The sequence below is a fragment of the Zingiber officinale genome, chromosome 2A (assembly GCF_018446385.1).
Source record: "Zingiber officinale cultivar Zhangliang chromosome 2A, Zo_v1.1, whole genome shotgun sequence".
Lineage (NCBI taxonomy): Eukaryota > Viridiplantae > Streptophyta > Magnoliopsida > Zingiberales > Zingiberaceae > Zingiber > Zingiber officinale.
In genome coordinates, this window is record NC_055988.1 from 102,500,613 (window position 1) to 102,517,077 (window position 16,465).

Consider the following 16,465-nt stretch of genomic DNA (forward strand, 5'->3'; position numbering starts at 1 on the left):
CCCACTTTAGCATAGTGTTATGGCTAAGGAACTAACTGTTTTGCACTAAACTCATATATGGGATTTAGTTTCATTGTCACCAGGAAAATACACTATTAGTTCTCGTTAGGTATATAAGATCAATACTAAATTTGATGGATCTATCGAACGATACAAAGCTCTTCTTGTTGGTAAAGGTTATTCTCAAGAGTATGATATGGATTATAAAGAAACATTTGCTCCTGTTACAAAAATGATGACTGTTCGTACTCTGATTACTGTTGCTTCTATTTGTTAATACAAAATATCTCAGATGAATGTCAAGAATGTATTTCTAAATAGTGATCTTCATAAATAAGTTTATATGACACCTCCTCCTGATATTTCACACCAACCTGGTGATGTTTGTAGGCTTTGTAAAGTGCTTGATAGTCTCAAATAAGCACCTCATGCTTTGTTTGAGAAATTCTCTACAGTAATTACTTTGCTTGGTTTTTATCCTAGTAATCATGATTCAACATTTTTTTTGTCAGATGTACGAGTGCAGGTCGTATTCTTTTATCATTATATGTTAATGACATGATTATTACTTGTGATGATTCTGATAGAATTACTTCCTTGAAGTTTGAGTTGGCTCGTTATTTTGCTATAAAAGATTTGGGTATACTACGCTACTTTCTAGGCATTTAGGTTGCTTATTCTTCGAAATGTTATCTTTTATCCCAATCAAAATATATACCTGATCTGTTTGAGCGTGCTCATCATACTGATAATAGAGTCGTTGATACTCCTATTGAGACTAATGTTTGATATTCTTTATATAATGACTTACCTTTATCATATCCTAGTTTGTACAAAACTATTATTGGAAGCTTGGTTTATTTGTCGCTACACCAATTACAGTTTATTGGTTTGCTGTTCTTTGTGTTCTTAAGTATCTTCGGGGCACTCAATTTCAAAGCATTTTATTTCCTTCTACTTCATTTCTTGAGCTGTGTGCATACTCTGATGTGGATTGGGCTGATGATCCTACGGATCGTAAATCTACCACTGACTTCTACATTTTTCTTAGTGATTCCCTCATTTCTTGGAAGAGTAAGAAGCAAGATGTTATTTCTATATCTTCCACTGAAACTGAGTATTGTGTCATGACCTCAACTACTTGTGAGATAGTTTGATTGCGTTGGTTGCTTGCGGATATGGGTATATCTCTTCATCAACCTACTCTGTTATATTGTGATAATGTCAAATTACACGCAATTCAGTTTTTTATGAGCGGATGAAACATATTAAAATCGATTGTCACATTATTCGTCACTATCTTCAGATTGACACCATCACATTATCTTTTGTTCCTTCAAAGCTATAGAATGCTGATATGTTTACCAAATCACATTCCGCTTCACGCTTTCATTTCTTATCTGACAAACTCTCAATGCTTCTAGATGTAGCATCGTGAGTTTAAGGGGGATGTTAAATTATATATATTTATTTGTTTATAGTTTTTAGGATAATTTGATCTTTTTTCCTTTTATATTTAAAGTTTAGAATTTCTAACTATAAAAAATTTTATACTCTATATTTCTGAGTATCAATTTTAAATTTAATAATATGATTAATTTTTTTTCTTAATTTCTACCATGAGCGCTAGCATTTAGCGGTGGAAATGAGGGGACGTTTGGTTCTTTCCTAGGAATAGGAATCGGAATGGGAATCATTGTATTGTGGAATGGGAATGGGTATGAGCATGGATATCACTCTTAAAAGCAATATTTGGTTAGTTGTATATCTTCTATCGGAATAAATCAAAGTTTTCTTTTTTACCCTTAAAGGAAAATAAGAGAAAAAATTAGATGTGAGAGAAAGATGAATGTGAGAGAAAAATATGATGAAAGAGAATAATGAGATAGAAAGTATTATGAGAGAGAAAGTGTGATAAGAAAGAATGAAGAGAGAGAAAGTGTGATGAGAGAAAATGAAAAAAGAGAGTGTGATTGGAGAGAGCATGATGAGAGAAAATATGATGTGAGAGAAAGTATGATAGGAGAGGATGAAGAGAGAGAAAATATAGTGAGAAAAAATGAGGAGAGAGAGTGTCATGAGAGAGATTGAGGAGAGAGAAAGTATGGTGAGAGAAAAAGAGAACAGTGAATATGATGAGAGAGAAAATATGACGAGAGAGAAAGTGTGTTGAGGAAAAAGGAGTAAGTATGATAAGAGAGATTAAGGAGAGAGAAAGTATGATGAGAGAGAAAGTATGATGAGGAAAAAAAGAAAAAGTGTGATAAGAGAGATTGAGGAGAGAGAAAGTGTGATGAGAAAAAAGAGAGTGTGATGGGAGAGATTGAGGAGAGAGAAAGTGTGATGAGAGAGAAAGTGTGATGAGGAAAAAAAAGAAGGAAGAGAGTGCGATGGAAGAGATTGAGGAGAGAGAAAGTGTGATGAGAGAGAAAGTGTGATAAAATGATGAGACAGAAACTATGATGAGAGAGAAAATATAATGAGAGAGAATAAGGAGAGATAAATGATATGAAAGAAAAAATAAATAAATATATTTTGATATTTGATATTAATGGAGAAAATTTTAGTTTTAAGTCAAGGGTATTTTTGGAATAAGGAAATATTTTGATTGATGAAAATAGGGTAATGGCTCATTTAAGGGGAAGTACATGGGAATGAGATATTACCCAATTTCAAGGATTCATTTCCTTATTTGTATTCCTATTCCTATAATTCAAACATTAACAATGGGAATCAATGATTCTTATTCTCATTCCTCACTCCTATTACCCTAAACCAAACGCCCCCTGAGTAGTGCTTAAGTTAAACATAATATGGGCTTTATCAGCCCATTTAAGTGCTTTGTAGGTCTAGGTCCAATCATGATATGCTTTATCGTAGCTTGTGACGTTAACATTGCTTGCAGTTGATAAAATACTTATAGAAATAGCAACCAAAAGATTCACCTTCTCCTAATTTTTAGTTTCCTAAGATAAAAAAAAATATTACGATATTTAAACTCAAAATATGTTAATAAATCAAAATAAAATATAAACTACGATTATATTTTAACTCAAGATAAAAAAATGTAAAATTTTCATATATGCTTCATAAACCATGAGTTAAGGCTATTAGAACATAAGGCAAATAAGTCAAATGAGATGACTTTCAAGGTGTCTAGGTAAAAAGAAATAAATAAATAATATTTTTAAAAGTAGTTTTAAAAAAAAAAATCACCCTTTTTTAGACTTAGCAGGCGGATTTTAAAATTTGTTGAAGAAAAATTAAAATATTAATTTATAAAAAAGATTTTTATATAAAATTTAATTTTATGGCTATACAAAATTATTAGTTAATTTTTTATATTCATGTTTTGATAATTTTTTTTAATTATTAAATTATTTAATCTTTATTAAGATATTATTTAAGATTTTATTAATTTTAATTTTAAAAAAAATTCTCGAAGTTATACTAACAAATATGATTTATTAATATTTTATAAGTTATCGATGAATTAGAAAAAGAATTTAAATTTTTAAATTTAAATTTATTATTTTTTAAAACTTTTAGTTTAGAAATAAATTTAAACAACAATAATATTAGATTATATGTTATGTGTTATAAAGTTTATAAGATTTATATATTTTATTTTAAAAAATCATCAAGTAATTTTAATTTTTCTACCTCATATATAAAATTAAAATTATCTTTGTATATTTAAAATCGTTCAAATTTACTTTCAAGTAAAGAAATAACATAATTAATTAATAATATAATTAAAGTAATTATTTTTAAAAAAATTATTTAGATGAAAATTTTACCATATTAATTTTAGTCTTATTAAATCATTTAATGTTTAAAAGAACTTGCATTCTACTTTGCTTTGTTTGGATTAAAAAAATCTCTAATTTATATTTCATCAAAGTAGAAGAAGAAAGAAATATTATCAATTAGAGAGGAGAATGACGTCCTCTAAAAGTACCATGACAAGGGGGAGTGAAAAAGATACGAAATCACTGATAAGGAAAGAAAGGGCACAGAACCCTAACGAAAGAAAGAAGAAAAAGTTACGAGATCACTGACAACTAGAATTTGCTAGGGATATTAAAAAGTAAAAAATAGTTAATTAGGTTCTCTACAATAAGACATATAATTAAATCATCTAGTAGTGTTTTCTGATTGCAAAATGCGGTGGAAAAAATAAAATAATAATAATACTAAATAAATAAATTCATCAATTAAAAATGAATTTTAATATAATATAATTTCATATAAAATTGGAAAATGCAATTAATGAGAAAATAAGAGATAAGTGTTTGGACACATGAATTAATTGAGAATTTGACAGTGGATCACCGGACAAAATATCAAGTAGAGTAGGCATGAATTCATTAATTTGTATTCGGTGGCAACGTTAAAATGCGTAGCACAAGCACAGCAAATCTTGTGTGTGAATTGATGACTCAAGTGTTAAGAATAATAGGCTCAATTTTATTGAGAACTTAGGCATAGGTCCTGATAACTTATACCATATTTACTTTGAGACGTGGATAAAAGAAAGGATAAATTGCATAGAAATCAAGATATTTTTCTCTGTATATTCATTATAAAATAATTGAGGAACAAATTAAAAAATCTATTCGCAAATTATTATTATTTATATATTTTTAGTACACTCAAAAACAAATAGAGCTAACTTTCCTTTTAAAATGATTTTTTTTTTCTTTAATTAGGTGAAAAGGTGAAATTTACAGCCGCGGCAGTTATCTCAGAAAGATTAAATTAGAAAATTAAAATTAGCAAGTATTTTTTTTTTTTTAAGATCTGAGGTTCAAATGTTTTTTGTGATTTATTTATATGTATTTTATCGTGAAATTGATGATATTGCTTTTTCAATCTCACTAAAGCCTACAAAGTTCCACGGCAACTACAAAGTTGCTCGCTCTAAGTCTACTATGAAATATGAATTCGTCGGAGTCTATCCTGTTTCTTCCTTCAATTATTTTTGGATTCCTTTCTTTTTCCAGAGAATCCCTGAATTTATTACTCTCCTCCTTCACTCTACTCCTAAATTTATTACTCTTCTTTAATCTACACCATCAAGTAATATAATTTTGATACTTTATATAATTATTATTATATTTTAAATTTTATATCAAAATTATTTTTGTTATAACATAGGATGGCAATTATTTAAAAGAATAAATTTCATAAGTACATCAATATCAACGAAGTTAAAATAAAAATTAATATTTACAAATACTCAAAAAAAATATTTTTATATAGCAAAAATCTAAGAAACACATAGTAGAAACACATAGTAAAAGCTCTAACAAACAATCTCTAATCCCCAAGACGTGGCACAGCCGGGAGCACATGATTTCATGGTCGAAAGGTCCAGGATTCGATCATTGGAGTATCATTGTCTGGAATTAACATTTCGATCATGCATTTTCAGTTGTGTGCTTATATTTACCTCCTTCTATATCTATGGGACCGATTTTAGGAGAGCCACTACATTTCTAGCAAGCAATCTCTAAATCTACTGTGAATTCATCGAAGTCTACCCGGTTTCTTCTTTTAGTTTTTTTTTTCCGTGGATTCCTTTCCTTTTCGGGAGAAGAATCTACCCCTAAATTTATCATTCTCCTTCTTCAATCTACACCCTCAAGTAATTTTATTTGCTTGAGCACGGGCAGACCTCTAATATACGAGTGACTTGGATCTCTGCTGTCCCATCTCTATCCAAAACATAAATAATAAATAATAAATAATAAATAATAAATAATAAACAATAAATAATAAATAATAAATAATAAAAAGGGTAGCGTTACTACTTGGCTCTCCCTTGCACACCTCTTCCACTGAGCTCTCCTCCCCCCGTTTCTTCTTGCCTTTTCTGCCTTCCTTTCTGGCTATCGCTGTCCTTTGATTTTTGCTAATTGAGTTAAATTCCTACCATTTGCCCGTCTGTGTTCGACCTATCAGGCTCTCTCTATATATACAAATGCAACGCGCTCTCTGTTAGCCCTGTGTCTAAAGATTTGAAGAGAGGCTCGGTTTCCCATTCTAGCTTCATGGAAGAAGCGCAAGGTACGGCTGAATCATGCTCTCTTTCTTCCGACTACCTTAGCCCCATGCGCAGGTGTTGGATTCGTCTGAAATTTCAATCTTTTATCTTTCTTCGTCTTTCTCGTTTTGTCGCAAATTGCAAGTTGCCTCATTGGACATCCCGCCGCGGGATTTTCCCCGTAAAGTCGCCGCCTTTACGTGAGAGAGTTCGATCTTGACGCTTTGCTATTGTCCGCTTGCATCTTCTGTCGAATTCGTCGGTTTTTGTTGAATTTCACAATCCGTCCGTTTTACCGCTCCAAGGATTTGGGAATAGTCTTACAAATTACAATCGATCTTCGTTGTACAAAAGTATCCTTTTCCTCCGGTTTCCTCTTCTCCTTGAAAATTAACCTGGTAATTGGTATTCCTGTTTTTTTTTCCCCTGTTATCTATGGAGCAATTTAGGTTGTTCTTTGCTGTAATGTTAGTTCTAACTTGGTGTTTAATTTTTATTTCGCTTTCTGAGATTTGAGCTTTTGGTAGCATAACATATTCAGTGATTTATTCCCCATGGCATGTTTCAGGTCACCAAGCTTTCCACTTCTCTTGTTTTCATGTCCAGTATAATCTACAATATAGTAGCTTTCAATGACCAAGTTTTTTACCATGTACCATTTGTTGGTTGTTGATTGAATATCTTCGTATAAGTTTGGTACAATTACTTAATTCATTAGGTGTGAAATTGATTGATCCTTATCTGTGGTGTATGGTGACTTTCAGGGGACTGCATTTTTCTGCCTACCATTTCCACCATAGATCTTTTGTATAATTACTTTTCATAATGGCACGGGTTTCTCGTTGCTTACTTTCTTCATTTGCTTTGTGCTTGCAGTGGTGGAGTCAAAGAATGGGACCATCTCTGTGGCTTCTGCATTTTCAGGTCATCATGAAGGTAATTGAGCAGCATCTTCCCCTTTCTGTAGTAAAACGGAGGACAATGGAAATGGAGTGCTCTCCTGTTTTCCTTGATTTTTCTGGTTTCTTTTGACAAAATACATTTTATAATTTTAACCGGAAAAGAGCAACCATAGAGAAGCTGAAGAGATGCCTTTAAACTGGATTATAAGAGAAATGAAGAGCTACGATAAAGGAAGAATCAATAGGAGTTGACAGAGAATCAATCTCTACAGGCGAAGACTCTGATGTTAATTAATGAAAAGATAGTGGATCAAATGAAAATGAAATTAGAGGGTAAAATAATTGACCAACGAATTTAGGAATAAATATATTAATGTTTTTTTTTACTTAGTTTTTTCCTTTTTTTTTTTTTGCAAGATGCAATTTTTAAAGAGGAATTATGGAGAATTGACAGATTCATTAGATTGGATTAAATAGAGATTACTGAGAGGTATTATAAGGAGGAATCAACTCTGAGTTTAGAGAGAATTGATCTCTACAAGAGGAGAATCTAATGCTAATTAATGACACGAAGGTGAGGGAAAGAATAAAAAAAATAGAAATAAAACTAGAGAATAAACTAGGAAACTAAAGAATTTAGGATTAAATCATTGCAGAAAGTGCCTACGGCAACACAAGCTTTGTGGAGGATGCAATGAAGGGAGGTACAGGAGAGAGAGGTAGTTGTAAGGAGATCCTCGAGGTCCATGAGGGTGGTGTAGGAGAAGGTGCAAATGTTGGTGATCATAGGAGTTGAGATTGGTGTATTTGACTATCTCTGCCATATCATGAGGAAGAGGAAGATGCAACAAGGGGCTGCCATATCATGAGGAAGAGGAAGATGCAACAAGGGGAGGCGGACGGGGGAGGATGGGAGTCATTGTAGAGGAGGGCCTTGAGGTCCATTATGGTGGGGTTGGAGAAGATGCAGTTGTCAGCACTGGTAGGAGTTGAGAGACTGAGTGGTATTCAGTTTCTACCGCCACATGGCAAGGAAGAAGTATTAGGTTTGATATTTCCTTTTGATGCCTTTCTGTACCAGCAACAAAAATTGAAGATGAGAAATGGAGGTGATGAGAATTAATAGATAGGAACTTAAGAGAGTTTGTTAAAAAAGACAATGGAAAAAGGCTAAAATATTTCCTAATTAAAAACTTTGTAGTTCAATTTTTGTATCTAGAGTTGGTGAAATATAATTGCAGTTGTTTCTTTATGTTACCGTGTTCTTATAAAATTTGTGTGTAAGAATTGACAATAATCATATATAAAGGTTTACAATGATCATAAACTTCTAGATAAATTTAGTAGATTTAATTGATCATATTATTTGATCTAACATTTTTTAAGATTTTATATAGTATATTAGTTTAGCAGTTTATGATTTTGTGTGCATCATATATGTGTTTATCTAGTTCCATTTATGCATGTTGATCATTTCTTCTTTTGGTTATACGATATGTAACATGCATGGAAAGATCTTAGTTAGCTGCATTTTCTTGTCAATTTCTTTTCATTGCCTTTCTTTTTTCTGAATCCTTTTTTCTTACTCCATTCTTTTTGGTGTATTATTTATATTATTGCAAGCAGTTGTTAAAGATAGAGATCACAAATTTTTATCAAAAGCTGTTGAAGAGGCATATCATGGAATTGAATGTGGTGATGGAGGCCCTTTTGGTGCAGTTGTTGTTTGTAACGATGAGGTAGTGGTAAGTTGCCATAACATGGTGCTCAAGCACTCCGATCCTACTGCTCATGCTGAGGTCACTGCAATAAGGGAGGTAAGGATGTTAGATAGTTAAAACTGTACTAATCTTTCAAACTACCTCTGCATCCTTGGCAAAGTTTGAGTCACATATTCAGGTGCATCTTGTCCAATTCTGTATTTTCCTTATATTTCGTGTAAGAAGCTAAATAGCTCATTGAGATACCTAAATGGTATGACAGAAGTGTCAACAGTAGTGAATATCTGAAAACAGTGAGCAATTTCTAGTACTTGATAGTGTTCAATTTGGTTATGTTGACATGCTACTATGTATGATTTGCTCAGTTTGTAGGTTATACTTTGGTTTGTTATGTTTACTTTAATTTGTCACTTCTTTTTAATCGATATACAAGCAAGTTTTTCTTAAGTTTATATACATGGATTGAAACTTGATTTTTGATTAAGGACTAATGGGTCTTGATACATGGAGCTTTTAGAAGTTCTTGATCATCAGCTGATCAACCTTTTTCCTTGAATGACATTCTTGAGCAAAAGAAATATCTAACTAATCATACGAGGCATACTTAGAGTCTCTTCTATGTGACTACTGAGGCATGTTTTGCGGCAATCTCAAAGCATCGGAGTAGCTTGAATGGTATACATAATGAACAAAAATAACAATAAAAAAATAAAGCACCATTTAATTTCTTTATTTTTATTTGAAATAACCTCCCTGTAGCATTATTCATATGGTCACTGTCCTAGCATTCTATTTTGTCAGATTAGCTAGTGCATTATTCATAACTTCTCTGTAGCTTGAATGATACACTATAGAAAGAATTTGGCGAATACATTGTCTAAATGGTATGGACATATACATAAATTTGATAAATGACCTTGTGAAGTAGCATTTGGATTACGACCAAACAATGGTATCTTTTGGGCTATGATCATAGTAAAATCATTTGTTATAGCATAAATGGGTGAGCATCTATTAGCTTGTGTTTAATGGTTGGTTTTCTCGTTTATGTGGGTTATGACAATTGGTATCAAACCAGAGTTAATCTTGGGCATAATAAGGTGTTGGAAAAGGCTGCTTAAGTAATGGAAGCTGTGACACTCAGCCTCTGCAAGTTGCCAATTAAGATAATTGTGGGCTATGAGTTGGACTTCAACCTTGACGGGATGTCAAATCTCGAGCGGGGAAGATTTTAATGTATTAGTTTAGTCCTTTGGGCTAATCAATTAGGTTTATAAACATGAATGAGTGTACTACTTTAAGATTGAGCTCAAACATTCTATTTCGGTCAAATTAATTGATTAGTTTCTCATCTATGTGGGTTGTGGATTACGGGTTGTGATGAGACCATCATCCTTAAGTGCTTGCTCAGCACACCTTTCTGGTATTTTACTTGGATGACAATTCTAAGTAATTTGAAATAGCCAAGTCGCGATGATTGTCTCTGTATCGTTGGATATAAGAACTCTTGTCTGGTAATTTAACAACAAGCATAAGTGAATCCCAAATGACTCTTAAAGTTGTTTTGCACACCTTCTATCATTATTTCAGGCCTGCAAAAAGCTTGGGAAGATAGAACTTTCAGATTGTGAGATTTACGCTTCCTGTGAGCCTTGTCCGATGTGCTTTGGAGCAATTCATCTTTCACGACTTAGGGTGGTCATTGGTCTTCCGATTCCTTTCGACTTTTGTATCTTGTAATTTTTTTGCCCACTTTTTATTTTTTTACTCAGCTGGTTTTGGTTGAACTCCAAATGCAGAGGCTGGTCTATGGAGCAAAAGCAGAAGCTGCAATAGCAATTGGATTTGATGATTTCATTGCTGATGCTCTGAGAGGCACTGGATTCTACCAGAAGGCTCATCTTGAGATCAAGCGAGCTGATGGCAATGGAGCCATAATTGCTGAACAAGTATTCGAGAAAACCAAGGAAAAATTTCAGATGTATTGAATCTGTCTGCTCCATTGTTGCCTGAATGATCTTCTATATGCAAAATAATCAACAAACTTGGTGAGCACTGATTGTCTTCACCTATTAATCAACTGATATTCACATCAATGAATTTCCATTTGCTTTTTGTTTGTTTATTTGTTTTAGTGATGTTGCTCTCTTGCATGCCTCTAGTGAAAGTTCCATAGTTGTTGGTCAAGTTATTTGTTCACTATATTTATCTGTTTCAATTTAGTTGAATGAATACTTTTCTGGTCGAGTAAAAGCTTGTATCAAACTTTATCCAGTAGAATCTCGATCATTCTGTCAGAGTAACAAAGTCAATTAGGATGTTTTGTTATTAGAATCATCCAACAAAACCAGCCATAATGAACAAACAAAGGCAAGAAACATGCGAAAAAATTGCCATGTTTACATCACTCATTCGCGTATATAATCATACAATTGAAACAAGCAGCGGCTTCCTCTCCGGCAAGGTCTTCACATGCTCTTTCAACTATTTCGATCGAAACAACATCACCAAGCTCCGCGGGAAGCTAAACACAAACATGTTGGTACATAAAACAAAAACAATCCCTTGTATCAGACACTGTAAACGATTGCTTACTGAACTCAAAGAATTTGCACCAGATTCTTATGATCTAAATGCTCTGATGTGTAACAAAGTGATGCTTGATAGGGTTTGTCGAGTGCTTCGCATGGTTCTGGAGAAACTGAGTTAGAAAAGCCTTCGATATAAGAACAGTTCCATGGAGACTTTGAACTCACATAGAGGTGCACTTTCGATAAGCAAATGTTGCTAAAGTTAGCCCCTTGAATACCCTGTAAGAGGCCAGCATACTTAATATCTGTTCCTTCAATGTCTTCTATGGTGATCATGTCAATAGTCGGAAGAGCATTTGGATCATATTCGTCGTCCGGGTGGTCACCGTGTTGTCCGGTTATACCGATGGCTGTCTCGACATTGTTCATGACAATGTTGGTAATGTGAATGTACTTGACATATCCTCCGCGCCCAGGTGATGTTTTTATTCTGATTCCATACAAGGAGTTGAACAAAGAGATGTCGTCTGCCTGCACATTTGAAATGCCGCCCGACATCTCACTGCCAATGGCAATGCCTGCGCCAGAGTGAGCTGCTCCAACGATATGTCGAATGCTGATGTTGGCACTTGGATGAGCAAAGGCAATGCCATACTCATCCCATCCACTTTTGATGACGATGAGATCAGTGCCGGTGTCGATGTAACAGTCCTCAATGCAGACATTATTGCAAGAATCTGGAATTGTTAAACATAATGACACAAATAGGCGAAAATGATTATCATCAATATCAGTTCATAGGCTGTTCAATTTACCTGGATCGATCCCATCTGTGTTCGGCGAATCTGATGGTGCAAGGATTGTGATATTCTGGATGAGAACTTGGCTGTTAATCCAGTAAAAATAGTCTCAAGCCTCCCCTACAATGGTAAACCTCCATTCGCGGCACATCTAAAGAGCTAACAAGAGGAACAATTCAAATTCTAGGAGTGACAAACCTGCAATATACAGGGTGGATGGCCCAAAATGGTGAACCAATGAAGGTGAGATTTGAGATGATCACTCCGGTCGAATACATCAGTTCTACGAGATGCGGTCGCGTGTAATCGAGAGTGTGGTTCCTGAACCAGTCCCACCAAACACTGCCTTGACCATTAACAGTCCCATTGCCACCTGCAAGCCAATTCATACTCGAATCAGCTTAACAATTTGAATGAATTTGTTGTGAAATATCCAAATCACAACTTCACTAAGAAGATCTCATAGGACAAACTTCATTCATAGTATATGCTCACCTGTAATGATCACATCAGTCAAGTTAGATCCATGAATGAGGCTCTGATGCCTTGCACCGCGAAACTCCCTACCGCGGCCGTAGGAAGGCAATGGATCGATGATCGGCCAATCAACAGGGTCCTGTTCAAAGGCAATGTGAGTAAATCTAATCCCAAAAACATCATGCACAATGTTACATATAGGCATAAGCAAATTTGCATCACAAGATTAAGCTCACCGTGGACCCGATTATTACTGCATCCTCGTGCAGCGAGAGAGTCAGATGGCTGATGAGACTAAAACTCCCCGTCAGCCACTTTCCGGCAGGCACAAATAGTTGTGCGCCGCCCTTATCTGCAAATGAATGAAGGTAGAAGATAGCATTCTGAAATGCTTTGGTGTTCAGTGTGACACCATCCCCCACGGCACCAAACTCCGTCACGGTGACACTGTGAGGTCGATCCGCGGTGCTCGTTGCCATCTCCTTGCAGTATGAGCTGGCCATTGCAACAGTTGGCCATGAGGACTGGCCAAGTGTTGCAAGAACCACAAGAATTCTTAACACCTGAATGAGAATTTTACTAGTCAAACAAAACATCTCAAAATCTACTTGGATTTTCCATTCCTGAGTTCCAAGAACATAGAAATTAACCAAAGAATGTCAATGCACCATAGGAGTAGATAGATTGAAAGGCTATAAACAAAGAAGATAAATTCCCATGGAGATTAAATAACCAGAGAATGCCAATCCATAGCACACACTAACTGGCCACAAACTTATCTGATAACTTGGATTTTTACTGGCAAGGACTGTAAGCTTCAGTTGGCATTTTGTATCAAGAAACCGAGGTAAGGGATAGATCCGATCTACTGAATTGAAAATTATTTTGATCCAATCCTCTGCCCATTAAATCAAAGCAAAAGAAGATTTTTTTTTTTCTTTTTTTGACAAAACTAACCACAATGTAGCACTCAACAATCAACCTAGAGACATGAAGAGCAGAAGAGTTCCAAGAACAAAGCAAGGGCAAGAGAACTACCACAGCACTGCTCTTCATAAGGCCAAGCTCTGATCTCCACGAACACCAAGAGAAGATCAAATAGAAGAAGCTTTAACACGATCTAAACGACGTGGAAGATGAACACCAACCTAAAGGCACAGAAATTGGGAGCGAGCAAGAAAGAAGGAACGACGGAAAAAAAAATAATGACACTGCGTCCTTGCCCACTATCTTTTGTCTTCTTCAGATCGAATGGTGCAGACCAGGTTGGTAGTAGAGTCATGGAGGGCAGAAAGCACCATGGAATGAAATCAATCAATCCATCCCTTCAATGAGTGCTGGGAAGCTGATTGGGCATTCTCAGAGCGTTCAGCCTCCTCAACTCAGGCAGGAATTGGTGTGGAAGCGGAAACGGCAAAAACTGAGGGAAAGGAAAGCGTGCAGGCAACAGAGCAGTGGAGAGAGAAGGGAAGTGAAGTGAAGTGAAGTGAAGTGACGTGAAGAGTCAGCAGTTGCACATGGTTGGTCTTCTTCGTTTGGCTCTTGGGATTCCATTTCGACGAAGGAATACCCGTGAAGAACGGGATTGAAAAGACGTCATGAAGGGCATCTTTTGTCATCTTGTCTAGCAGACTAGCCGTCAGTGTTAGCTTGCAAACACTGGATTTTGGACCTTTGGCTGCCTCAAGCTTTTTGATTCCCTTTTCTGTTTGTAATTATTATTATCTATTTATTTATTTTTGCAGCAAAGAGTGAGTTTGAATCTTTATGAAAACTCTGACTTCAATTGATTGAATCAGATCAATCCAAGAAAATATAAGAAGAAGAAAGTTGACATTTCACAGATTACTCTCGTACACTTCTCTCACTGAGATCATTAATATTTAATCGAAAATCAAATTAATTAATATTTAATCAATTCATTTATTCGATTTTCATAAGAAATTGAATCCGTTTGATTGATTTAAATTTTAATTGAATGCTCAGTCACCTGACCATTGCCTTTTACATTGCAGTAAGAATTATAAATTAATGCATAAATATATCTTATCGAGAACATTAATCACATAAACGAATTCTTCAACTTCTAATTCTATTGGTTAAATTCCCTGCGTGAGTTCGCATCAATGAAGAGTCCCAAGCGTAAAGAAAGCGTGGGCATTGGAAAAAGTGAAATATTGTGTGTTGGAAAAGAACGGAAGGTCCACAAAGGAGACAGGAGAAGAAGAAAAAAGTACAGAAAAAAATAAAGGGAGCGTTTCTCTGCTCTATTGAACAGCACAGTCCCTCAAGCTTAGGATCCAATGTCTAATTAAGAAATGCTATTTCAACTCTTTTTTTATTCTTCCTTTGTTTTTTTGCAATTTAAGTGATCAATATTAGCTCCAAAATATTTTATTGCATTATAATTCAAAACCTTACGAGTGAGTCCATTTACATTACAAATGCATTTGTTTATTTAAGAGACAATGGGTTAATATTTTTAGGACAGTCGGATGAGTATTCCATTCAAATTGAACCAAACTAATTAAATATTTTTTTAATAAATTGAATCGGTCTAAATTTATTATTACAATTAAATTAATCGAATAGATATAAAAATGATTAATTTAATCGGTTACTGAGATATTGTATGATATATTGTATGATACGTAGACAATCGACTATGTCATTCAATTATATATTTTTTGAGAAATGATATGCTCAGCGAATGCAAAGCACGAAACGCTCAGCGAATGAGTCAGCACTGCTTACGTGGAGAAAAAAAAACAATAAACAAGAAACGGAGTCAAACAGCCAGCACCAAATCGCACGGACTCAAACAGCAAGCCCTAAATCTAATCGCTGCCTCCCTCCTCCTCCACTGTCGCCGCTCCCATCGCTGCCTCCCTCCTCCTCCACTGTCGCCGCTCCCGTGTCTTCTCCTTTCTCCTCCACCTGCAACGCGACGCGGCTCGGCTTCGCCCCACGGCCGCGGGAATCGCTGCCTCTCCCTTCTCCTCCACTGTCGCTTCTCCTTTCTCCTCCACCTGCGACGCGACACGGCTCGGCTTCGCCCCACGCCCGCAGGAATCGCTGCCTCTCCCTTCTCCTCCACTGTCGCTTCTCCTTTCTCCTCCACCTGCGACGCGACGCGGCTCAGCTTCGCCCCACGCCCGCGGGAATCGCTGCCTCTCCCTTCTCCTCCACTACAGCTCCTCCACGCCCTAACGCCACACTAACTTGGTCGATGTGGAGAGGATCTCGTTCGGAGGGAAGGTAAGGGTTATTTTCTTCCTTATAGTTCCTTCGGAGGGAAGCTAAGGTACGCTGCGTTATTCATTTGCTATATTGCTGTCGGAGTTACTAATTTTTCGCAGTTCTTTTAAGGCTACTATAGTTCTTCCCTGACCTTTAACAATGTTGCTCGACAATTTATCCAATGAATTGAGTTTGCCTTTGTCTTGCTGGAAGACTATCTCGGTCATTTGCATGAGTCAATTCAAGTTTTTGTGATGATGATATTCCTAGAAAAATTGAGAGATATCCAATGTTTGTATTTCGGATATCCAATGTCTGTATTTCGATCATTGTCTTAGTTCAAATTATAGACTTTTTCATTCAGAATGTTGGAGTAAGCCTATCTTACCTGAATATTGTCGAGCATGGACTGACCAAGATTTCGCAAACTGTCTATTATTTTTTTATCTCTGGCTTCGGGTCTCTTAGTTGCCCCACATTATGTACTAGTTTCATCACAAGTCAACATGTCAAAGCTATCCTTTTCGATATGCTTAGGATTGGAAGAGTGCTGGCATTTCTTCTTATATTGTTGTAATTTTTTCCTATTACATGTTTTGGTCATGATTGATGAGTTGTTCTTCTATAGGATTATTTCTTTCTTTTATACTAGGCACTTGTATCAAAGGAAACTGTGGTCCTATTTCTTTGCATGTGAACACAACACTGGAGTTTGGTTTAGAAACTCAGAGATGCATGTGAATTA

At 35.4% G+C, this 16,465-nt stretch overlaps 2 protein-coding genes across 3 annotated transcripts; one reads left to right on the forward strand and one right to left on the reverse strand.

Annotated features, from left to right (window-relative positions):
* Positions 1-5,821: 5,821 nt before the first annotated feature.
* Positions 5,822-10,797, forward strand: LOC122041774 (guanosine deaminase-like). Of its 2 annotated transcripts, none has more exons than XM_042601566.1 (5): positions 5,822-6,072; positions 6,926-6,985; positions 8,578-8,768; positions 10,263-10,370; positions 10,472-10,797. In XM_042601566.1, exons 1-5 carry the CDS (start codon positions 6,057-6,059, stop codon positions 10,658-10,660), a joined length of 564 nt encoding a protein of 187 aa, XP_042457500.1. In that variant the 5' UTR covers positions 5,822-6,056; the 3' UTR covers positions 10,661-10,797. The 2 variants fall into 2 exon arrangements, with proteins under 2 accessions (XP_042457500.1, XP_042457501.1); XM_042601567.1 differs by having other exon boundaries at positions 10,263-10,367.
* A 229-nt stretch (positions 10,798-11,026) lies between these two features.
* On the reverse strand, positions 11,027-14,024 carry LOC122041773 (probable polygalacturonase). Its single transcript, XM_042601565.1, has 7 exons — positions 13,704-14,024; positions 13,519-13,628; positions 12,717-13,043; positions 12,499-12,619; positions 12,202-12,376; positions 12,019-12,089; positions 11,027-11,940 (listed from the first exon to the last, which is right to left on the reverse strand). The coding sequence occupies exons 2-7, from the start codon at positions 13,534-13,536 to the stop codon at positions 11,273-11,275; spliced, it is 1,380 nt and encodes a 459-aa protein (XP_042457499.1). The 5' UTR covers positions 13,537-13,628; positions 13,704-14,024; the 3' UTR covers positions 11,027-11,272.
* Positions 14,025-16,465: the final 2,441 nt, after the last annotated feature.